Below are 19,519 nucleotides of genomic sequence, written 5' to 3' on the forward strand. Positions count from 1 at the left end.
ATCACATATGTTTACTTTAAGAAACAAGTTGTTGCTCCGTTTATTAGAAATATCAGCCAAACTTTCATAGCTTACACCCTACCTTTTTGAAAAACATGGAAGTGCATTGTGAGTAATGGAGCATGAAACAAATAAGATGAAATGGTCTTCACTGGAATGCCTTTCTTCATAGACCTGGTCAAACAAGGATAACTTGAGAGTTAAACATCAACTTAATTAAATGGTTAGCAGAGTTAACCTTTTAGCATCCAGATTACTCTATCAAATGTAATGCTTATTTATTCATATTGCAAAAGCGGTGAGCTGGTAGAATCATTAGCACACTGGGTAAAATACTTAGTGGCTTTTCATCATTCTGATTTCAATTCTACTAAGGTTAACTTTGCCTTTCGTCCTTTCAGGGTCAATAAAATAAGTGTCTGTTGAGCTCTGGGGTCACTGTAATTGACTTACCCTGAGCTTTCTGGCTTTGTGCTAAAAATTTGAAACTTGTTCGTTCACATCGCTTTCAATTAATCATAAATTATCTTGTAGCTTCAAGATTTTGATGATGTGATTGTTTATTTTTTAGAATGACATTGCAGGATAAATCTGAGTGGTCAGATCTAGTCAATTTGAACATAGAATTAGTACAATATTTTGCCCAGATATGGTCAGTTTATTTACTAAAAGGTTTATAAATTCATGACAGGAACTAGGTGAAGGCACATGGCTCAGTGGTTAGAGCATCGGGCTCACAATCATGAGGTTGTGAGTTTGATACCTGGACTGAGATGTGTGTTGTGTTTTTATTTCACATTACTCCAGTTCACTTAGCTGTAGGAATAAGTTGCAAAGTCACTGGTACCAAGCTGTATCAGCTTTTGCTTTTTCCCTTGAATATCATCGGCGGCATGGAGAGGGAAGGCTGGTAGGCATGAGCGACTACTGGTCTTCCATAATCAACCTTTCCCAGACTTGTACCTCAGAGGGGAACTCTCTAGGCACAAGGAACTAACCAGGACAGTGTTATTAGCAGTTCCTCACAACACTTTTGCCTGCTTAGCTTGATCTGCATATCTTTATGTGTGCGTGTGTTTGTGTATATGCACACATACATATGTGTGTGTGTGTGTGTGTGTATTTTGTTGACTCCGAAAGGATGAAAGTCAACATCAGCAGGATTTGAACTAAGAATGTAAAGATAGAAGAAAAAATGCTGCTCAGCATTTTGCCTAATGTGCTGATTCTGCCAACTCAATAATAATAATGTAATAAAATGGCAAATGTTTTGGTGCATGACTTTCAGCCCACCCTGCATGTGTGTGTGTGTATATATATATATATATATATATTTATGTATGGAGGCATAATGGCCCAGTGGTTAGGGCAGCGGACTCGCTGTCATAGGATCGCGGTTTCGATTCCCAGACCGGGCATTGTGAGTCTTTATTGAGCAAAAGCACCTAAAGCTCCACGAGGCTCCGGCAGGGGATGGTGGCGAACTCTGCTGTACTCTTTCACCACAACTTTCTCTTACTTCAAAGGGTCAGCCTTGTCACACTGTGTCACATTGAATATCCCCGAGAACTACATTAAGGGTACACGTGTCTGTGGAGTGCTCAGCCACTTGCACGTTAATTTCACGAGCAGGCTGTTCCGTTGATCGGATCAACTGGAACTCTCGATGTCGTAAGCGACAGAGTGCCAACAACAATATATGTGTGTGTGTGTGTGTGTGTATAATGTATTGATCCATGATAGAAAATTCAGCAAAACAAAGTACTCCATCGGGTGAGAGATAAATATCATTATTTAAAGGATACAATACATGTATTAAAGTGCTACTAATAGTTCCATATGTTGAAATAACTCAAACATTTAAAAATTGCTATGCCAATCACATAGCCTACTTCCGACATAAGGACAAAAGTAAAGCTACTAAGTTGACTAGCTATGCATGGACTTTGAAAGATAACAAAACACCACATGTGATTAAATGGAAAGTAATTGAGAAATCCATACCTTATGTGAATGGATCAAATAAATGTAGACTTTTTTTAGCTGAATGTAAAGATGGACAAAATGCTGCTAAACCTTTTGCCCAGCATGGTAACAATTCAGCGAGCTCGCAGTCTTAATATTAATAATATTGGGTGGCGAGCTGGCAGAATCGTTAACATGCCAGACGAAATGGTTAGTGGTATTTCGTCTGCCGTTATGTTCTGAGTTCGGATTCCGCCAAGGTTGACTTTGCCTTTCATTCTTTCGGGCTCGATTAAATAAGTACCAGTTATGCACTGTGGTCGATGTAGTTGACTTAATCCCTTTGTCTGTCTTTGTTTGTCCCCTCTATGTTTAGCCCCTTGTGGGTAATAAAGAAATAAATAATAACAATATTGGTATAGTAGTGGTGGTGGTGGTGGTGGCAGCGGTATCATTATCATCATAAAGGAAAGAAGAAACAACAGAATAAGCAGATGGAAAGAAAATGGAATTACACGGTCAATTTATGCAGCAAACTGAGAATGAGGAAAGTAAAAGATATTGGTACTGGCTGATGGACAGAAACTTAAAATGAGTGACTGAAGAGTTAATTATAGCTGCTCAGGAACATGCTATTTGGATAAATCTGTTAAAATCAAAGATCAACAAAACTAAGTTTGATAGCAAATGTATGCAGGAATGGAGACAAAAGTATTAATCATCTCTTGAATGAATGCAGAAAGCTAGCACAGAAAAAGTAGTGCTGATATGACTGTGTAGATAAAAGGGTACATTGGGATGTTAGCTGGATGTGTGACTTGAGGTTGTGACAAAGAAAAAGAATTACAGGACCTTATGAGACTTGCCCATGAAGCCTGACCATACTATTGAAGCAAGAAGACTAGATATACAAGAAGACTAGATAAACAAACATTGTAAGATCATAGACTTTGCAGTTCCCTATGATAACAGAAATGATACCAATGAAATTGGAAAAAAACCCCCAAAAACTGAGAAATGTCTAGATTATAGCTAGAGAGCTGAAGAGACTGTGGAAGACTAAGAGAACAACAATTCCTGTGGTGATTGGTGAACTTGCACAGCACCCAAGATGCTAGCTAAGAGACTGAAAGATATTAGAATTGAGACTTGAATTGTCGACCTGCAGCAAAATACCATTCTATTTTGTGTAAGAATCCTAACAAAGATTCTTGAGATTTGAGGAGACTTATTGTCATCAGACCTTAAGATAATAGTCCTGCTAATTAAATAAGCAAGTACTAGCTTGATGATGAGAGTAGTAGTAGTAGTAGTAGTAGTAGTAGTAGTAGTAGTAGTAGTAGTTACATAGCCAAGTTGGATGTCAATTTTTAATCTTTCAAATCTTAAAGCCTTATTATGTCCTGATTCACTGTCAGAAAGCAAATCTTTTTGGTCCAAAAGGTTTTGAAAATAAACACCCACAACACAGAGGTGTGGATGAATTTTCACTCAAATGCACACACACACACACAACACACACACACGCACATATGTGCGTGCTTGCATTCGCTCACCTTCATGTGCAGAACCTTGAATGGTGACACACTTCTGCGTCTCTCTCACTCTATCTATCTATCTAATATATATATATATATATATATATATATATATATATAAAGAGAGAGAGAGAGATAACAGCACTACCATTTGATGTAAAATTCTGCTGAAAATTGAGAAGCTTCTCAAACAGAAAACAGGAACCAAGAGTCAACACACATATAAAAAAGAAATCACAAAATCTACCAGGACTTTTTTACTGTTGTATAATTTTTAAACTCTGTATTGATTATTTTATCTCATAACAAACCGTATTTGCACGATCCTTTTTGCTTTACTGCAAAGTATGCAAACACACTTTTATTAACCATCAATATATTCTGAAGATAAAACTGAAAGTATTGTTCCAAACTAAATATAAAGGAGGGATAATGAAATAAAATCTTTTTTAACCCTTTAGCATTTAAACCTGCCCTATCTAACCCAAATATTCTGCCCATTTTGTGTTCAAACTGGACAAACCTAGCGTCTCACACCTATTTTACAATATCATTCTGAAAAATAAACATTGCTGACGCTGAAATCTCAAAGCTGTGAGATAATATATGATTAATTCAAAACAATGTGAATAATTTAGCATTATATTTGGCGGAGTAATCTGAAAGCTAAAGGATTAACGAAATGATTAGAGATGGAGATTCAGGTATGAATGTGTCAATGGCTGCAGGAATGGCATTGTAGTTAAGCTTACTTCCAAACTGCATGGTTCTGCATCATACCTTGCACAAATGTCTTTTACTGTAGTCTGGGTCAGCCAAAGCCTTGTGAGTGAATTTAGTAGATGGAAACTGGAAGAAGCCCATTGCGTGTGTGTGTGTGCTTGTGTCTCCTTGTCTTGACATCGCATGTTAGTTGTAAATGAATGTCAGAAATAGCATTGTTCATATCCATTTTTCTGCAAAAACATGTCTAGCCGTAGAGAAATATATGCTTGGAAACAGGTGAGGGTTGGTGACAGGAAAGGAACCTGGCCATAAAAAATATCAACAAATTCTTTTTGACTCATGCAGGCTTGGAAGGACATTAAATGATGATGATGAGCATTTGTGTATATATGTATATATATTCACATTTATATGGACAATGGACATTAAATGCTAATGATGTATTTATATACATATGTATATGTATTCACAGTTATATATGTATATGTATTTACATTTTTATACATATATGTATATGTATTTACATTGTGTATATATGTAATTGTATTCACACTTATTTAGCTATTTTGTTAGAACTTTCAACTATGTACACAGACATGGAGACAAGGTATACCTTCATTTCTTGTAGTCTAGAAGGAAGAAAAAAACACCACCCTCAACCCTATTTCACATCTACTTATCAGGACATTTTATTTTTCATAAAACAGTTATCAAATTTCCATATCCTGACCATAAAAGCAGTTATCTTCTGCTAACCACACCCTTCCTTTTTATATACATTATAATAAATGTCTCGCATATTACAAACACTGAAACCAATTTCAGCTATAGGTACTTCAGTGATGCTTTTCTTCAATTTTTTGTTTTATGCTGCATACCCATGCCAGTGACACAAAAGGCATCTGTGCCAGTGACAAGTATAGGCACCTACTACACTCTTGGTGTGGTTGGCATAGGAAGGGCATCCAACCATAGAAATCAGGCCAAATTAGACTGGAACCTGGTACAGCTCTTTGGTCTACCAGTTCCACTCAAACTATCTAACCCATGACAGTATGGAAAGCGGACATTAAATTATGATGATGGTGTTGATGATGCATATCAACCTTTGTCATTATTCACTGAATTATACACACACACACACACACACACACACACACACACACATATATACATAAATATATATGTATGTGTTTGTATGTGTATATATATATATATATTCGCCTGACTGGCCTTCGTAGGATTTTCGAGCGAGATCGTTGCCAGTGCCCCTGGACTGGCTCTTGTGCGGGTGGCACATAAAATGCACCATTTTGAGCGTGGCCGTTGCCAGTACCGCCTGACTGGCCTTCGTGCAGGTGACACGTAAAAGCACCCACTACACTCTCTGAGTGGTTGGCGTTAGGAAGGGCATCCAACTGTAGAAACTCTGCCAAATCAGATTGGAGGCTGGTGTAGCCATCCGGTTTCACCAGTCCTCAGTCAAATCGTCCAACTCATGCTAGCATGGAAAGCGGACGTTAAACGATGTTGATGATGATGATGATAAATGTGTGTGTATTTTTTCAATGTGTACAAATAACACAGAAAAAAATAAATAGTTACCAGGGTAGCAAAAGTTCACATAAGTGCCAAGGATGTTGCTGCCTACTTACAAAGGTAGAAATTCCAGGGTTTAGTGAAATGTTTTTGTATTGCATAGATAAATTATATATATATATATACATATATATATATATATATATATATATATATATATATATATATATATATATATATGTATGTATGCATGTATTTATATATATATATATATATATATATATATATATATATATATATATATGTGGACACATGCACATTTACTAACCACTTAGACAGCACTCTATGTAGATACACAACATCCACACTATAACACATGTAGTCATCTCCTACTCATTCACTTCATGTACGAACTCCTTCCTCTGAATGTCTTTCCTTTCGCATAAACAGTACCCTACTTCTCTAGTAATCTCTCAATATCACCTTTTTCTATCACACATTCACTTCATCCTTCTTTCATTTTGCCTCTTTTTCTCTCTTTCTCTCTTTCCAGATGTTGTTTTCTTGAGTGGACAATCTGTGCCGCTGTCATCACTGGCAACAAGATGTCCGAAACTGGAGTTCTGGATAATTCTTACATGTCACTGACTGTGGTGAGCTTTCTTGCGTTTATGTTTCTTTATGAATATGTCAGTCCCTGGATATCCTGCTGGCTGTGCCCAAAATACAAGACCCTTACGGAAAAACAACAGATTAACTGGAACACAAGGTAAGAAGATTTGATTTGATTTGATTTCTACCTGTCTTATAGATTCACTTACATATCACTGTCCACCTTTTCATCTGTTTGACTGTCTGAATGATGATTACCAGTTGCTAATCTTGTCATCATCATCACCATTGTCAAATTGTCACTGGTGGTGATGGTGTGTGTGTGTGTGTGTGTGTGTGGAGGGGTGATGTTTAAGCTCAGATCAGTTCTGACCAAGCTACATTTGGTCAAAAGCAGTTATGACCAATCTGCAGCCCATGGGATTTTCTGAATGGCATGCCTAATGAGAAATTACCTTGTATTTTTAAGTAGTATGGCCTGCCAGTTAATGAGCCATGTCTCATGCATCCTGCTTCTTGTAAAAGATTACTCATACCTGATCAAAAGAATTAGTCATGAAAACCCTTCATATGTTTAGACAGTGTATCCATAACTTCCTAATGAAACCTATCCTTTTTTTCTAAGATTTTATGGTGTAGTTTGAGGGATCTTGACTACTATTTCTTGCAGGTTGGGTGATAATTAAAAGGTTCCCCTCTTGGCTCAAGGAAACATTTCTTATGAGCACTGGTGTTCCTGTAAGGAGTATTGTAGAGTAGAGTATGAGGTGTGCTGTAGAGCAAAGGATAAGAAATACTGTACAGCAAAGATAAGGAATATTGTAGAACAGAGGGAAGGACTCCTGTAGCACAAGGGGTAAGGAGTAGTTTTAAGTGGTTGTATGGAGTACCGTACAGCAAATATAAGGTGTAATGTTGAGCAGAAGGAAGAAGTACAGAAATAGTAAGGTAAGGTGTATTGTAGGGCAGAGATGCTGAGTACTATACAGCAAAAGTAAGTAGTACTGTGAAGCAAAGGAAAGGAGTATTTTTGGGTAGTAATAAGGAGTACTGTACAGAAATGGTAAGGTAAGGGGTATTGTAGAGCAGAGGTAATGAATTACATAGAGCAAGAAGAAAATTGTTATCTTGACCTAGTTTCAATAATTTTAGTTCAAAGACCATTTTGCATATGTCACCAATATCCTTGGGAAAAGACATAAAACACAACATGGCATTTCCTCTTCACCACAATCAGATTAAATAGCGCGTGTGTGTGTGTGTGTCTCTATCTGGTGCATATTATGTTCCTGCAAATTGATGGTCTTTAGTACAATGTACAGCCAGGAGCTTCATAAACTAGAATTAAATAGGATGACTAGAATTTTCCTGGATTAAATCTACCCATGACAATAAAGTTATGGCCATACCAGAATATGTTGAAATTTCATAGAAATTTAGATTTTTTCACATTCAACCACACTAGTGAATGATAAAACACCAGCACAACCCCAGTTGCATCAAGTAATGATCATGTATTTTGAAGAATGAATACAGCCATTTGCGGTTGTGTTTCTTATTGTGTGTTTGTATGTGTGTATATATTTATAACTATAAAAGAGAGTTTGTGTGTGTGTGTGCATGCGTGTGTATGTTCCTTATGCATTCCAAAACCAAGTTGCTGATTTTCACGTAAGGGGAGTCAAAAGATTCAGTAAGCTTTTGGCTACCAACTAAACTATATTTTCATTCACATATTTGCATCACAAAAATTTCATTTTTCTTTTACTCACCTATCCACATTTTATATCACCACCACAATGACGATGACATCACATCTTCTATATGCGTGTGTTTGCACGTTCATTACCTACATTAGGCCGATGACTGACAAGTATATGTGTGTGACAGTGTATGTGTCTGTCAGTTTACATACATTTTTGTGATGACTGATACACACATATGCATCTAAAGACACACACAGGAACAGAGATAGGCTTCACATGTGTGTCTCTTAGTTCATGTATGTAACTTCCCTTCCCCTACCCCCAACAATGAAATGCGCAGATATTGAAAGTTTACTTGCAGCCTGGACTTCAAACAAACAACAACGTTCACTTTCAAGTACTACCAACATGAAGATTTGGCTGATTTAACACCACTCACAATACTCGCAAATATATCTGAAAAAAAATATTATTCTGGTTATTATAACAAATTCAGAAACTTGGCGAAGCAGAAAGCCACTGCGGCTCTTTCAGTATAATCACAGAAATGTTATTCCACTCCTTTTAACCAGTTTCAAGATAATGTTTTTTTAACAGTCCTTGTATTCTTCATCACTGTGAGTATCAACGTCGCACAACCTTTTTACTGCGTTACTCAGTATTTATTCTACAGCCTATAATGTTACACAGTTCAAAAACAGCATCTTCCTTTTTATTCACTTTGTTCAGCATTCGTTTCAAAATTGTCAAATAAATTATTTTTGTATGTAAAATTGAATTATGCCTTCTGAATTTTCTTGGACTTCCATTTTCTTCACCGTTACATTCATTCAATCGTGAATTTTATAACATTTAGTACATGTTACAAATAACCATTTACTTTCTGTACTTTCTTACATTGGTAATGCATAGTAACTTTTGCTAGATTCGTGACTTTCCATTTTTTTATAGCATAACTATGTTACAGAAAGTATGTTTTGCACCTATATTGACTACATTTCATTTCGCTTGAACTTCATGTGTGTACATTTTGCTGTTTTCAATATTATCAATTCTATGAATGTGTGTGTGTGTTTCTGCATTCATTACGTCTATAGTAAATTATAGTAAAGAACATTTTACACTGTTTTAATGAGCCCACATCTAATGAAGTAGCCATCCTTATGGTTGGTGATCCCCATGAAAATCATGATATTCTCATTTGTGTTCGAGATAACAATCTTTACTCCAAAGTACTGTTGCTGAATATCTCTTGTTGTGAGATTTAAAAATAGTAATTTTCAAATCTTAAACATGTTTCACAGACTCATCCCTCTTATGATGCTCTCCAGTATAATCTTATTCTGTGGAATGGACAAGATGGATATTATTTCAATATTCCTCGGATTGAACCTGCAACAAGATAGCAAATTACAAACAAAAGGGTGTCATCAAATGACTTCTATTCTTACCAACTGATGTTAAGACCAGTACAATCAAATCCTTTCTACTACATACTGAAATTTGGGGGAAGGAGACCAGTTGATTACATCGACCCCAATGTCTCACTAGTACTTAATCTATCAACTGCGAAAGGATGAAAGGCAAAGTTGACCCTGGCGGCATTTGAACAGGTGAAATACTGCTCAAGCATTTTGCTCGTCATGCTAACGATTCTGTCAGCTCGCTGCCTTCCAGAACAATCAAATCAATAACACATGTCAAATAAACTTTATTTTCATTTACATATTTTCTACGTTATCTCAATAACCAGCTATAGTTATTTCAAATACACTTCTCTATAATGACCAAGTTTCATTAGAAAATGAAAATAGTTTCAGACTTTCAATTTGAACCAAAATTACAAAGTGTTGCATTACGAGAGTGACGATGTGTGAATAATCAAAGTAATGTTTCTCCAAATTAGTCACATGCATATTATAATAAAGAAAGCTGCTTATCATCTATCTACCAAATAAACTATGTTTTTGACTCAACAACTCTTTTTTTACAACTAAAATAACCTCAACAACTAGGTTGGGTTGCACAATTTTGAGTTTATTTTCGGACAATATTTTGATTTGCTTCTAATGTATTACTTTCTTCACACATTTGTAGAATTCTACTCATACAAACATTTATGAAAATGTACACATAAATATTGTATTAAAATAAGCCACAACCAAAAAAATTGCATAAAAGACATCAATTTTTCTATATGTTATGAGGAAATACAGCCTCTCTCTTTCTCTCTCTCTTTCTTACATACTCAAAAAAGATGTATGCATATGTATTTATGGGCAATGGTCAAGAATACGCACTCCCTGTGTTTAGGGTTAGGGTTACACCGAAAACAGGTGGTGTGCGTATTCTTTACTTCCACCTATTTAAGTATATGTATATGAAAGATAATGTGTGTGTGTGGGAAAGAGAGAGAGTGAATGAGTGAGTGCTACTTGCACAAACATGCAAAGAATTTCATACATCACAACATACACCTTCACTCACTCACTCTCTCTCTCTCACACGCACGTCCATTTCATATACATGTACATCTTACATTTTCTCCTCTCACTTCAAAGCAAATGTCGCCATTTCACTTTATCCTCCCCCTCAATTTCTGCTTTCTTCAAAGCATACAGAAATTAAAACAATTTTAGAGAAATTAACGAACAAACATATGACCCCATATATTTTGAGTTGACAACTTTGCTTCTTCAAATGAAAGAATGCCATAAGAAACTTCCTTTGGTACGCACACATGCATACACACACTAAGTAAAACTTCTGTGTGAATTATGTTAATTCTTGCAGTGTGCATGTGCAAATTTATAGCTCAAACCCAATTGAAATGATCTTTCTCTCTTGTGTAATTTGTGTTTGTGATGAGCGTATTTAAAAACCTGACCTTCGATATAAACTTAAAAGGGAGTTTTCCCAGAAATCCTATCCTCTACTTCTTCCTTCTAGCATGTCTAAGGTGACATTTCTGCCCCCCCCCCCTTATTTTTAAAATTTTTTTTGCAATGCAGGAGATTAGTATTTCACCCACAAAACACATTCTCAATATTTTAATTTTCTCCCTCTCCACACCAAATTCCATTTTTACTCTTTTTTCAAATCTAAAATCAAACTGCACTCATCAAATCTTGCACTAAGAATAAGCCCAAAGTGAAAAATAGCTACCTGCTTTTATAACAAGTTTGTGCAGGTAGTTTATCTCATCTCCTTCCGAATTTTAGTTCATGCAATTGAAAAAACCGCATTATTTATGGGATGACCCAGTATATATGTATGTGTGTATGTATATATGTGTGTATGTATATATGTGTGTGTACAGATGTATGTGTGTGTGTATATATATATATATATATATAGATAGATAGATAGATATATGAAGGAATGAATAGAGATGGCGTTTTTGAGCGGATAATTTTGTTACAAGAAAAAATCTTTTGCTATTTAAGCAACTGGTAAAATATACATTTTTCAGTTTAAAAATGGCTACAGGAAACTTGAAACTCATGCCAGAGTAACTCACAGTAAATATTATTATTAAGATTAAAATAAAAATTATCCCCTAAAAAGAAGCCATCTTTACTCATTCTTACAATTATATATAATACTGTACCAAGAACTGTCATCTAAATTATGCAAAATGAAAATAACACTGACACCTCATTTTAACAGATACATTTACAAAAATTACATAAAAATATCTTGAAATATTAAAGAGAAAATTTATTCAATAGAATCACCATTGGCTTCAATCACAGCCTCCAGACAACTTTGGAATGTCCTGCAACCCTTCTGGATGGTCTCCTTGTTTAAGTTGGTAACTGCTGCTATAATTCTTGCCTTCAGGTCATCTTTGGTGTTGCAAAGAGTTTTGTTTGTCTCTCACTCAACTGCACCCTACGCATAATAATCAAGGGGGTTGCAGTCTAGGAAGTTAGGTGGCCATATGTTAGTTGGTGATGTGGTTGCAGAAATTGTCTGACAGCCATGACTGGGTTCTCCTGCTTGTATGGCATGGTGCAGGGTCCTGTTGCCAGACACAGGGTCTCCCAGCAGCCACTACCTCCTCCATGAACTTGATGTAGGCCTCCATGTTGATTCTGAGGCTATGTGGGAAGATGAATGGAGGCATAACATCGCCATCACTAGTAATTACTCTAAACACCATGATGCTGACTGGATGTTTGATTTTTATCACTCTCAGTACATGTCCTAAGATTGCACTGTCCTCAGATTGACACCCAAATACTCTGAAATGTTTGTATTGGAGTTTCCGGCACAAATGCTAAGCAGCACAGCATGTCGTTTCCAAATTTCTGGCAGAGTGGATTGCATCATGGTGCTGTTTTTCTCATAGATGGTACCTAACTAACCCTACTATATTGTGGATCGACAAAATCAAAAACAAACAATATGAATGAACGAAATTAAAAATATAAAATGGCGACAATTTACCCATCGCACCTTGTATATATGTAAAAGTGTATGTATATATATATATATATATATATATATATATATATATATATTTGCCAGTGCCCTTGGACTGGCTCTTTTGCGGGTGGCACATAAAATACACCATTTTGAGCGTGGCCGTTGCCAGTACCGCCTGACTGGCCTTCGTGCGGGTGACACGTAAAAGCACCCACTACACTCTCTGAGTGGTTGGCGTTAGTAAGGGCATCCAGCTGTAGAAACTCTGCCAAATCAGATTAGAGCCTGGTGTAGCTATCTGGTTGACCAGTCCTCAGTCAAATCGTCCAACCCATGCTAGCATGGAAAGCGGACATTAAACGATGATGATGATGATGATGATATATATATACATATGTGTGTGTGTGATATATAAATATGTATATATAATTGAAGAAAACTGAGTCGGGAAAAGGGAGTATGGTTGGACATTTGTTTAATGCCCAAATTGGAAGTATACTTTCAATACTACTGGGTAATTCTGAAGGTGGACAAGCTCTATACTGTACTCTAATACGTTCCTAACTGAATATAACACAACTATATATATATATATATATATATATATATATATACTATATATATATACACATGTATGTGTGTGTGTATGTATGTAAATGTGTGTATTTGTATGTATATATACACACCTACACACACACACACACACACACACACACACACAGAAATACTATTTATTAAAGCCCAAAAAATCTTGAAACTGTTGCTCAGAATTTCACATGACCATTCCTCAGACAGTTGTCATGATACTGAATAATAAATTATGTGTGTATGTACAATATAATGATATAATAAAATTAGAGTTCAGTGAATAATCTGGTCGACCTGATTTGGTAAATTGATTTTGAAAAGATATAGCAATCTTAGGTAGCCTGCCAACAGGGTTAAGTTTAGTAGGGGAATAAAAATATGAACAATAATTAAATTGATAAAACATTATGTAAAAGCTAGGAAAATAAAAATAAAATAGACTCTGTCTAGATATGGGAATTGCATATATTTATAAGGAATATAACAGAAGTGCAAAGGGAGATGTTTTTTTTTGATATAAATTGAAAATTAGAATTAAAATAAAAAAGGTGTAGATGAGATGAAAAGTAAACCAAGAGACAAAAATATGACTTGTTTCTCTACCAAATCCACTCACAAGTCTTTGGTGGGCTTAGGCCTACAGTAGAAGACACTTGCCCCAAGTGCTGTGCTGTGGAACTGAACCCAAAATCACATGGTTAAGAAGCAAACAACCACATTGTATGTGTATATATATATATATATATATATATATATATATATATATATATATATATATATTTATATATATGTGTGTGTGTGTGTATATATATATATATATATATATATATAGATAGATAGATAGATAGATAGATAGATAGATTCTTAATTAAAAATTAGGTAAAAATAAATCTATAAAAAACAAATTAACATAAGCTTTATAGAAAATATGTAAAGAATCTTTGTAAGTGCTTTCAGATGTTTTTTTTTTTTTTTGAAAGCGTCAACAAACAATTTCAATAAAATTGGCAAGACAGAATAAAATTGTGATTCACTACAATTTCATCTGGCAAATTGTCAAAATTGCAATAAAGCCAACTTCTCAAAATATTGTTTACATGCCCTCAAACTCACTGAAATGCTCTCGCTATACTTCTCCTAATTTTGGCCAAACACTATCGATCATCAGCTGTTTAAAAAAAAAAAAAATAGACACACACCATCCAAACCCTACTATCAAGCATCCCATTATCTAGAGCAGAGGTTTTCAAACTTTTTGACTTGCGGACCCCTTTATATTTCAGGCTTTACCTTATAAACGCTTATGAAATTTATACATAAATATTTCAGGCTTTACCTTATAACCGCTTATGAAATTTATACATAAATATTTGCTTAAAATAACATATATTTTTACATTTATTTAACAGTATTTAACAAATAGGTTTATTGTCAATTAAAAGATTTCGATTAAAAAACATATATAAAATCAAATTGCCCATAAAAAGTATTTGCTGTCCACGGACCCCCTATCTTGGCCTTGCGGACCACAGTTTGAAAACCCCTGATCTAGAGAATAAATTCCTATATAAAGACAAAACATCATATATTCAGCTAAAGTACCAACAACAAATTCCTTTGGAAATTACTGCCTTAAATTGATGATGATGATAACAGTTTTTCATATATGAAGATCATGAAATGACAACAAGACCTTAAGGCTGTGTAAACCAATTCTTGAATGACAGGCTCTGGCACACATAGGGCAAATATGTGGGCTTCAGTCGGATGGGGAATGTGATGATGACTCTTGCCTTCTTTGGTGCATCTAATCCACTGCAGTTGCTCTGGTCTTCTCAAAATTGCTTGCAACAGTCTGGATGCAATCTTACCACACTTCCCTAGGTAAGCGGGTATTTCACATCACCAACTACAAAGTCCTCCAGCAAAGCAATGCCCTAAGCATTGAGACCATGCTTCTGCTCAGGCAGCTGAGATGGGTGGGCCATGTCTCACACATAGCCAAATCCAGAAGGTCATATTCTATAGCAAGCTCAGCCAAAACAAAAAAAAAGACATTAGACTAATCTCTGACAAATTCAAATTGCATTATGTCCAACACCTGCCCTCATTAAGCAAACCACATATGGACCCAAAAAAATCTTCCAAAATCTCCTCATTCTATTTATATGGAACATTATTGACAGTGTAAGATCATGCACACCACCTCCAAATTGTGTGTCCTCTGATATCTTAAAAGAGAACTTATCCTCTTCATTACTCACAGCATCCTAAATCTTAAAACTGAGCTAATTTCTTTGTGCAGACACTAGGGAAAATTCCCTTCTCGAAGCTTAACTCTACAGCCCATTAGTTTAAGACTCCAACAAAGACATAACACAACCAATTAGGTTTATTCATATCACCGTTGTTTAAACAATGTAAACAATATAGGCGTAGGAGTGGCTGTGTGGTAAGTAGCTTGCTTACCTACCACATGGTCCCGGGTTCAGTCCCACTGCGTAGCATCTTGGGCAAGTGTCTTCTACTATAGCCTCGGGCTGACCAAAGCGTTGTGAGTGGATTTGGTAGACGGAAACTGAAAGAAGCCCGTCGTATATATGTATATATATATATATGTATGTGTTTGTGTGTCTGTGTTTGTCCCCCCAACATCGCTTGACAACTGATGCTGGTGTGTTTATGTCCCCGTAACTTAGCGGTTCGGCAATAGAGACCGATAGAATAAGTACTAGGCTTCTAAAGAATAAGTCCTGGGGTCGATTTGCTCGACCAAAGGCGGTGCTCCAGCATGACTACAGTCAAAAGACTGAAACAAGTAAAAGAGTAAAAGAGTAACTACAAAATCATAACAATGTATGTAAACATTTTTATGTATATTTATATGTATGTGCATGTAATTCAAAGGGTCAGCCTTGTCACACTGTGTCACGCTGAATATCCTCGATAACTACGTTAAGGGTACACGTGTCTGTCGTAAGCGACGGAGTGCCAACAACAACAACAGCATGGAGGTATGTGGAAAGCTGTGAGTGTGTATTTATTTATGTGTGTGCCTGTCCTCACATTTGTGTTTGTTTTTGTGCTTCTATGTACCTATCTATGTATTTATATGATTGTGCATCTTCATATGCATATATTTTGTAGCTATATTTATATATGTACATGCATGTGTGTGCATTTATATGTGTATCAGTAGCAGCATCATTATTTAACCTTCCCTCTCCCATGCTGGCATGGGTTGGACAGTTCAACAGGAACAGACAAGGCAAAGAGCTGCACCAAGTTCCGTTGCCTGCTTTGGCGTGGTTTCTACATCTGTATGCCCTTCTTAACACAAACACACATATATATATTCTGTATTTATACCCATGTTTATATTTATGGAATGTATTTGTATGTAGATGTATTTGTTTCTGGCACCAAGGACACATTGTACTTCAAACATCATTATCTAAGGTGTCCTTCCCTTTCTTAGATAGTAAGAATACATGGTTTTGAGGGAGAGTTGGTTGATATTTCTAGCACATCAAACAAATCTTGTTAGAGGCTTCTTTGCTGGGGCATCTGTGATATGTGTTGTTTTTGATAATTATGATGATGGCAGTGGTGGTGGTGGTGGTGACAATAATTCTCTTTTTAATATCCTACTTTTTAACCTATTTCATAGAAACTGCTCTCACTGTAATCTGCTTTAAATTCAGCAGATTAGGGAGTTAATCTGGTGTTAATCCCTTTAACTAATCTTCTCTTTTTTTCTCCTTCTTTCTCTATATCTCTCTCTTTGCAGAGTCATCTCCAGTGTTCATGCAGTAATTATGGGATCTCTATGTCTATACACAATAAATTATGATCCAGAAGTCAGAGACGACCCGATATGGTATGTCCAACACCCGACACTTTCTTCGGACTTTTGTTATTAAGGGAAGGGGTATGTTATTTTTATTGTTGTTGTTAGGGTAGTTGTTAGAGCATGATGTAAGGGTTTATGGGATTTGTTGTTAGAATAGGTTGTGGGGAATAGGGAATTTTGTTAGGTCTGGTTGTTGTGCTTATTGTTGGACAGGGGTTTGTTGCTAGAGTTAATTGTTGGGGTTAGGCTTTTTGTTGTTAGGCTAATTAATGGGGTTAGGGGTTTTATTTTTAAACTGAGTTAGAGTTTTGATGTTAGGCCAGCTGTTGAAGTTAGGGGTTTTGTTGTTAGGGTAGTTATTGGGGTGACAGGTTGTGCTGTCAAACTAGCTGAGTTAGAAGTTAATTGTTGGGGTTCGTAGTTTTGATGTTAAGATTATTAGGCTATTTGTTGGGGTTGTGTTTTGATGTTAAGCTCCTTATTGGGTTTGAGGTTTTGGTGTCAGGCCAGCTGTTGGAGTTAAGGGTCTTGTTGTTGGGTTTGGAATTTTGTTGTCAGGTTAGTTATTGGGGTCATGTTGAGTTACAGGTTTTGATGTTTGGTCAGCTGATGTAGTTAGGGTGGTTTATTTATTTTTCTCAGAGTTGGTCATTAGTTTAGTTGTTAAGTTGGTTGTTGGGGTTAGCAAGTTTGATTTTAGGGTTCTTTGGCTAGTTGTTGAGGTTATGCATTTTGTTGTTCAGCTAGTTGTTAGATTAGTAGATTTGTTTTTACCGTTGGATTTTAGGCTAGTTCTTAGACTTAAGACATTTTTCCTGTGAGTGTGAATTTTTAGACATAGTTGTTTCAAATTAGGGATTTTTGTAGTTAGGATTAATTGTTAGTTGTTGAAGTTTGGAGTTTGGGGATTTTATTGTCATGGCTTGCTGATAGACAAGTTGTTGGAGTTAGGAGGTTGGGGATTTTGTTATTAGGGGTTGTTCAGTGTAGTCTGTGAAAGTCGTTAGGGGTTGTTGGATTTTTGTCAGTTGCTGTTAGGGGTTTCAACAGAATTGTTGAGGTAGTTGTTTTCTTTCTATATTGTCACTGAAAAGCTTTTGTTTCTATTGCATTTTGATATGTGTTTTCGTAGTAAAAGTGTGTGGCTGTGTCAGGTGTAAGGGAAGAGTAGAGAATCAAGAGGAATGTATATAGAGATTGTGGGGAGAGTAACGAGTGTGCATGTGTGTGTATTTATGCATATATGTGTGTATGTATGTATGTGTGTGTGTATATATACATATATATATATATTATTATTATTATTATTATTATTATTATTATTAAACCGTTCTTTCGAGATATATGGGCTGTATCAGAGAATTACTTGGAATGAGTCTGAGATGACTGATAATGGAAGAGGTAAACTCAGAAACAAAGTTTAGGTCAATCAGCAAATTCCCAAACGGAAAACACATAGACATGAAATCTTTTAAATATTTTTTAAAAATACATATACATTAATACATATTAATACAGATTAATACAAATCTATATATATATATATATATATATATATATATATATATATATATATATAAGCATAAAAAATAAATGCACCCTTTTAAAGCCTAACCAGGCTCATGGTCCCGATTTCAAAGGCATATGTGTTCCCTAGCTGGACAGGACGCCAGTCCATTGCACCGTTACTCATTTTTGCCAGCTGAGTGGACTGGAGCAACGTGAAATGAAGTGTTTTGCTCAAGAACACAACGCGTAACCCAGTCCAGGAATCGAAACCACAATCTTACGATCATGATGCCGACACCCTAACCACTAAGCCACGCGCCTCCACATATATAAGCATAACATATAAATATATAAATAAAAATATAAATTAAAAGAACGTAAAAATATGCGAGGTGTAAATATGGTGAGGGCAAACGAAAGAGAACTCATTAACAGAAATAGAAATAGAAATCTACCTATAAAAAAAAGATACAACATATGTAAATTATATAAGATAGTAGTAGGAAGGTGTTTAAATCATCAAACAGCAAAAAAGGTAAGACAGTTCAGAGAGCAAATAGCTACATTACTAGAACAGATCAAAAATTTACAATTAAGAATTAAGGATAAAGTCCCTTTGTTGGAAGAAGTCCATTCAATGGCCATTTCTGGAGTACATTTTCGGTAAGGTAAAAAGTTCAAAAGTTTAACTCATCTTTATAAGTAATGTCCCCTCATCAGGAAGATATCCTCCATAACGAATTACATCACAAAATCCTCTAATAACATATACACATTGTACTCCCAAACATATATAGACCTCCCACATACACAAATACATTACACACTGCTTGCTAACATAACCCCCCCCCCCAACCTTATCCTTTACAGAAAGAAAACAAACCAACAAACACAGCTTTATATGCCTACACCCCCAGAAAAAATTATGCATATGGCACCACTACACACATCACACCCCATCGCCACAGGAACACCACATTTAATAATGCATACTTTCCCCACAAACACTTCAAGATAATTCTTACCAGCCTCACATCAAGGGAAATAACTCT

General features: G+C 35.7%; 1 protein-coding gene across 4 annotated transcripts in view; it reads left to right on the plus strand.

The window, feature by feature from the left end:
• LOC106878548 (TLC domain-containing protein 4-B) overlaps window positions 1-19,519 on the plus strand; it is an 86,972-nt gene that overhangs the window by 36,554 nt on the left and 30,899 nt on the right. For 3 of the 4 annotated variants that reach the window (XM_089356807.1, XM_014927793.3, XM_089356806.1), the window contains 2 exons: window positions 6,322-6,537; window positions 16,896-16,985. In XM_089356807.1, coding sequence (XP_089212933.1) covers window positions 6,374-6,537; window positions 16,896-16,985 — 254 coding nt within the window. In that variant the 5' untranslated portion in view covers window positions 6,322-6,373. The remainder of the gene's footprint in view (window positions 1-6,321; window positions 6,538-16,895; window positions 16,986-19,519) is intronic. The other variant, XM_089356808.1, reaches the window with a different exon arrangement.

Source organism: Octopus bimaculoides, chromosome 8 (genome assembly GCF_046866305.1).
Source record: "Octopus bimaculoides isolate indiv1 chromosome 8, ASM4686630v1, whole genome shotgun sequence".
Lineage (NCBI taxonomy): Eukaryota > Metazoa > Mollusca > Cephalopoda > Octopoda > Octopodidae > Octopus > Octopus bimaculoides.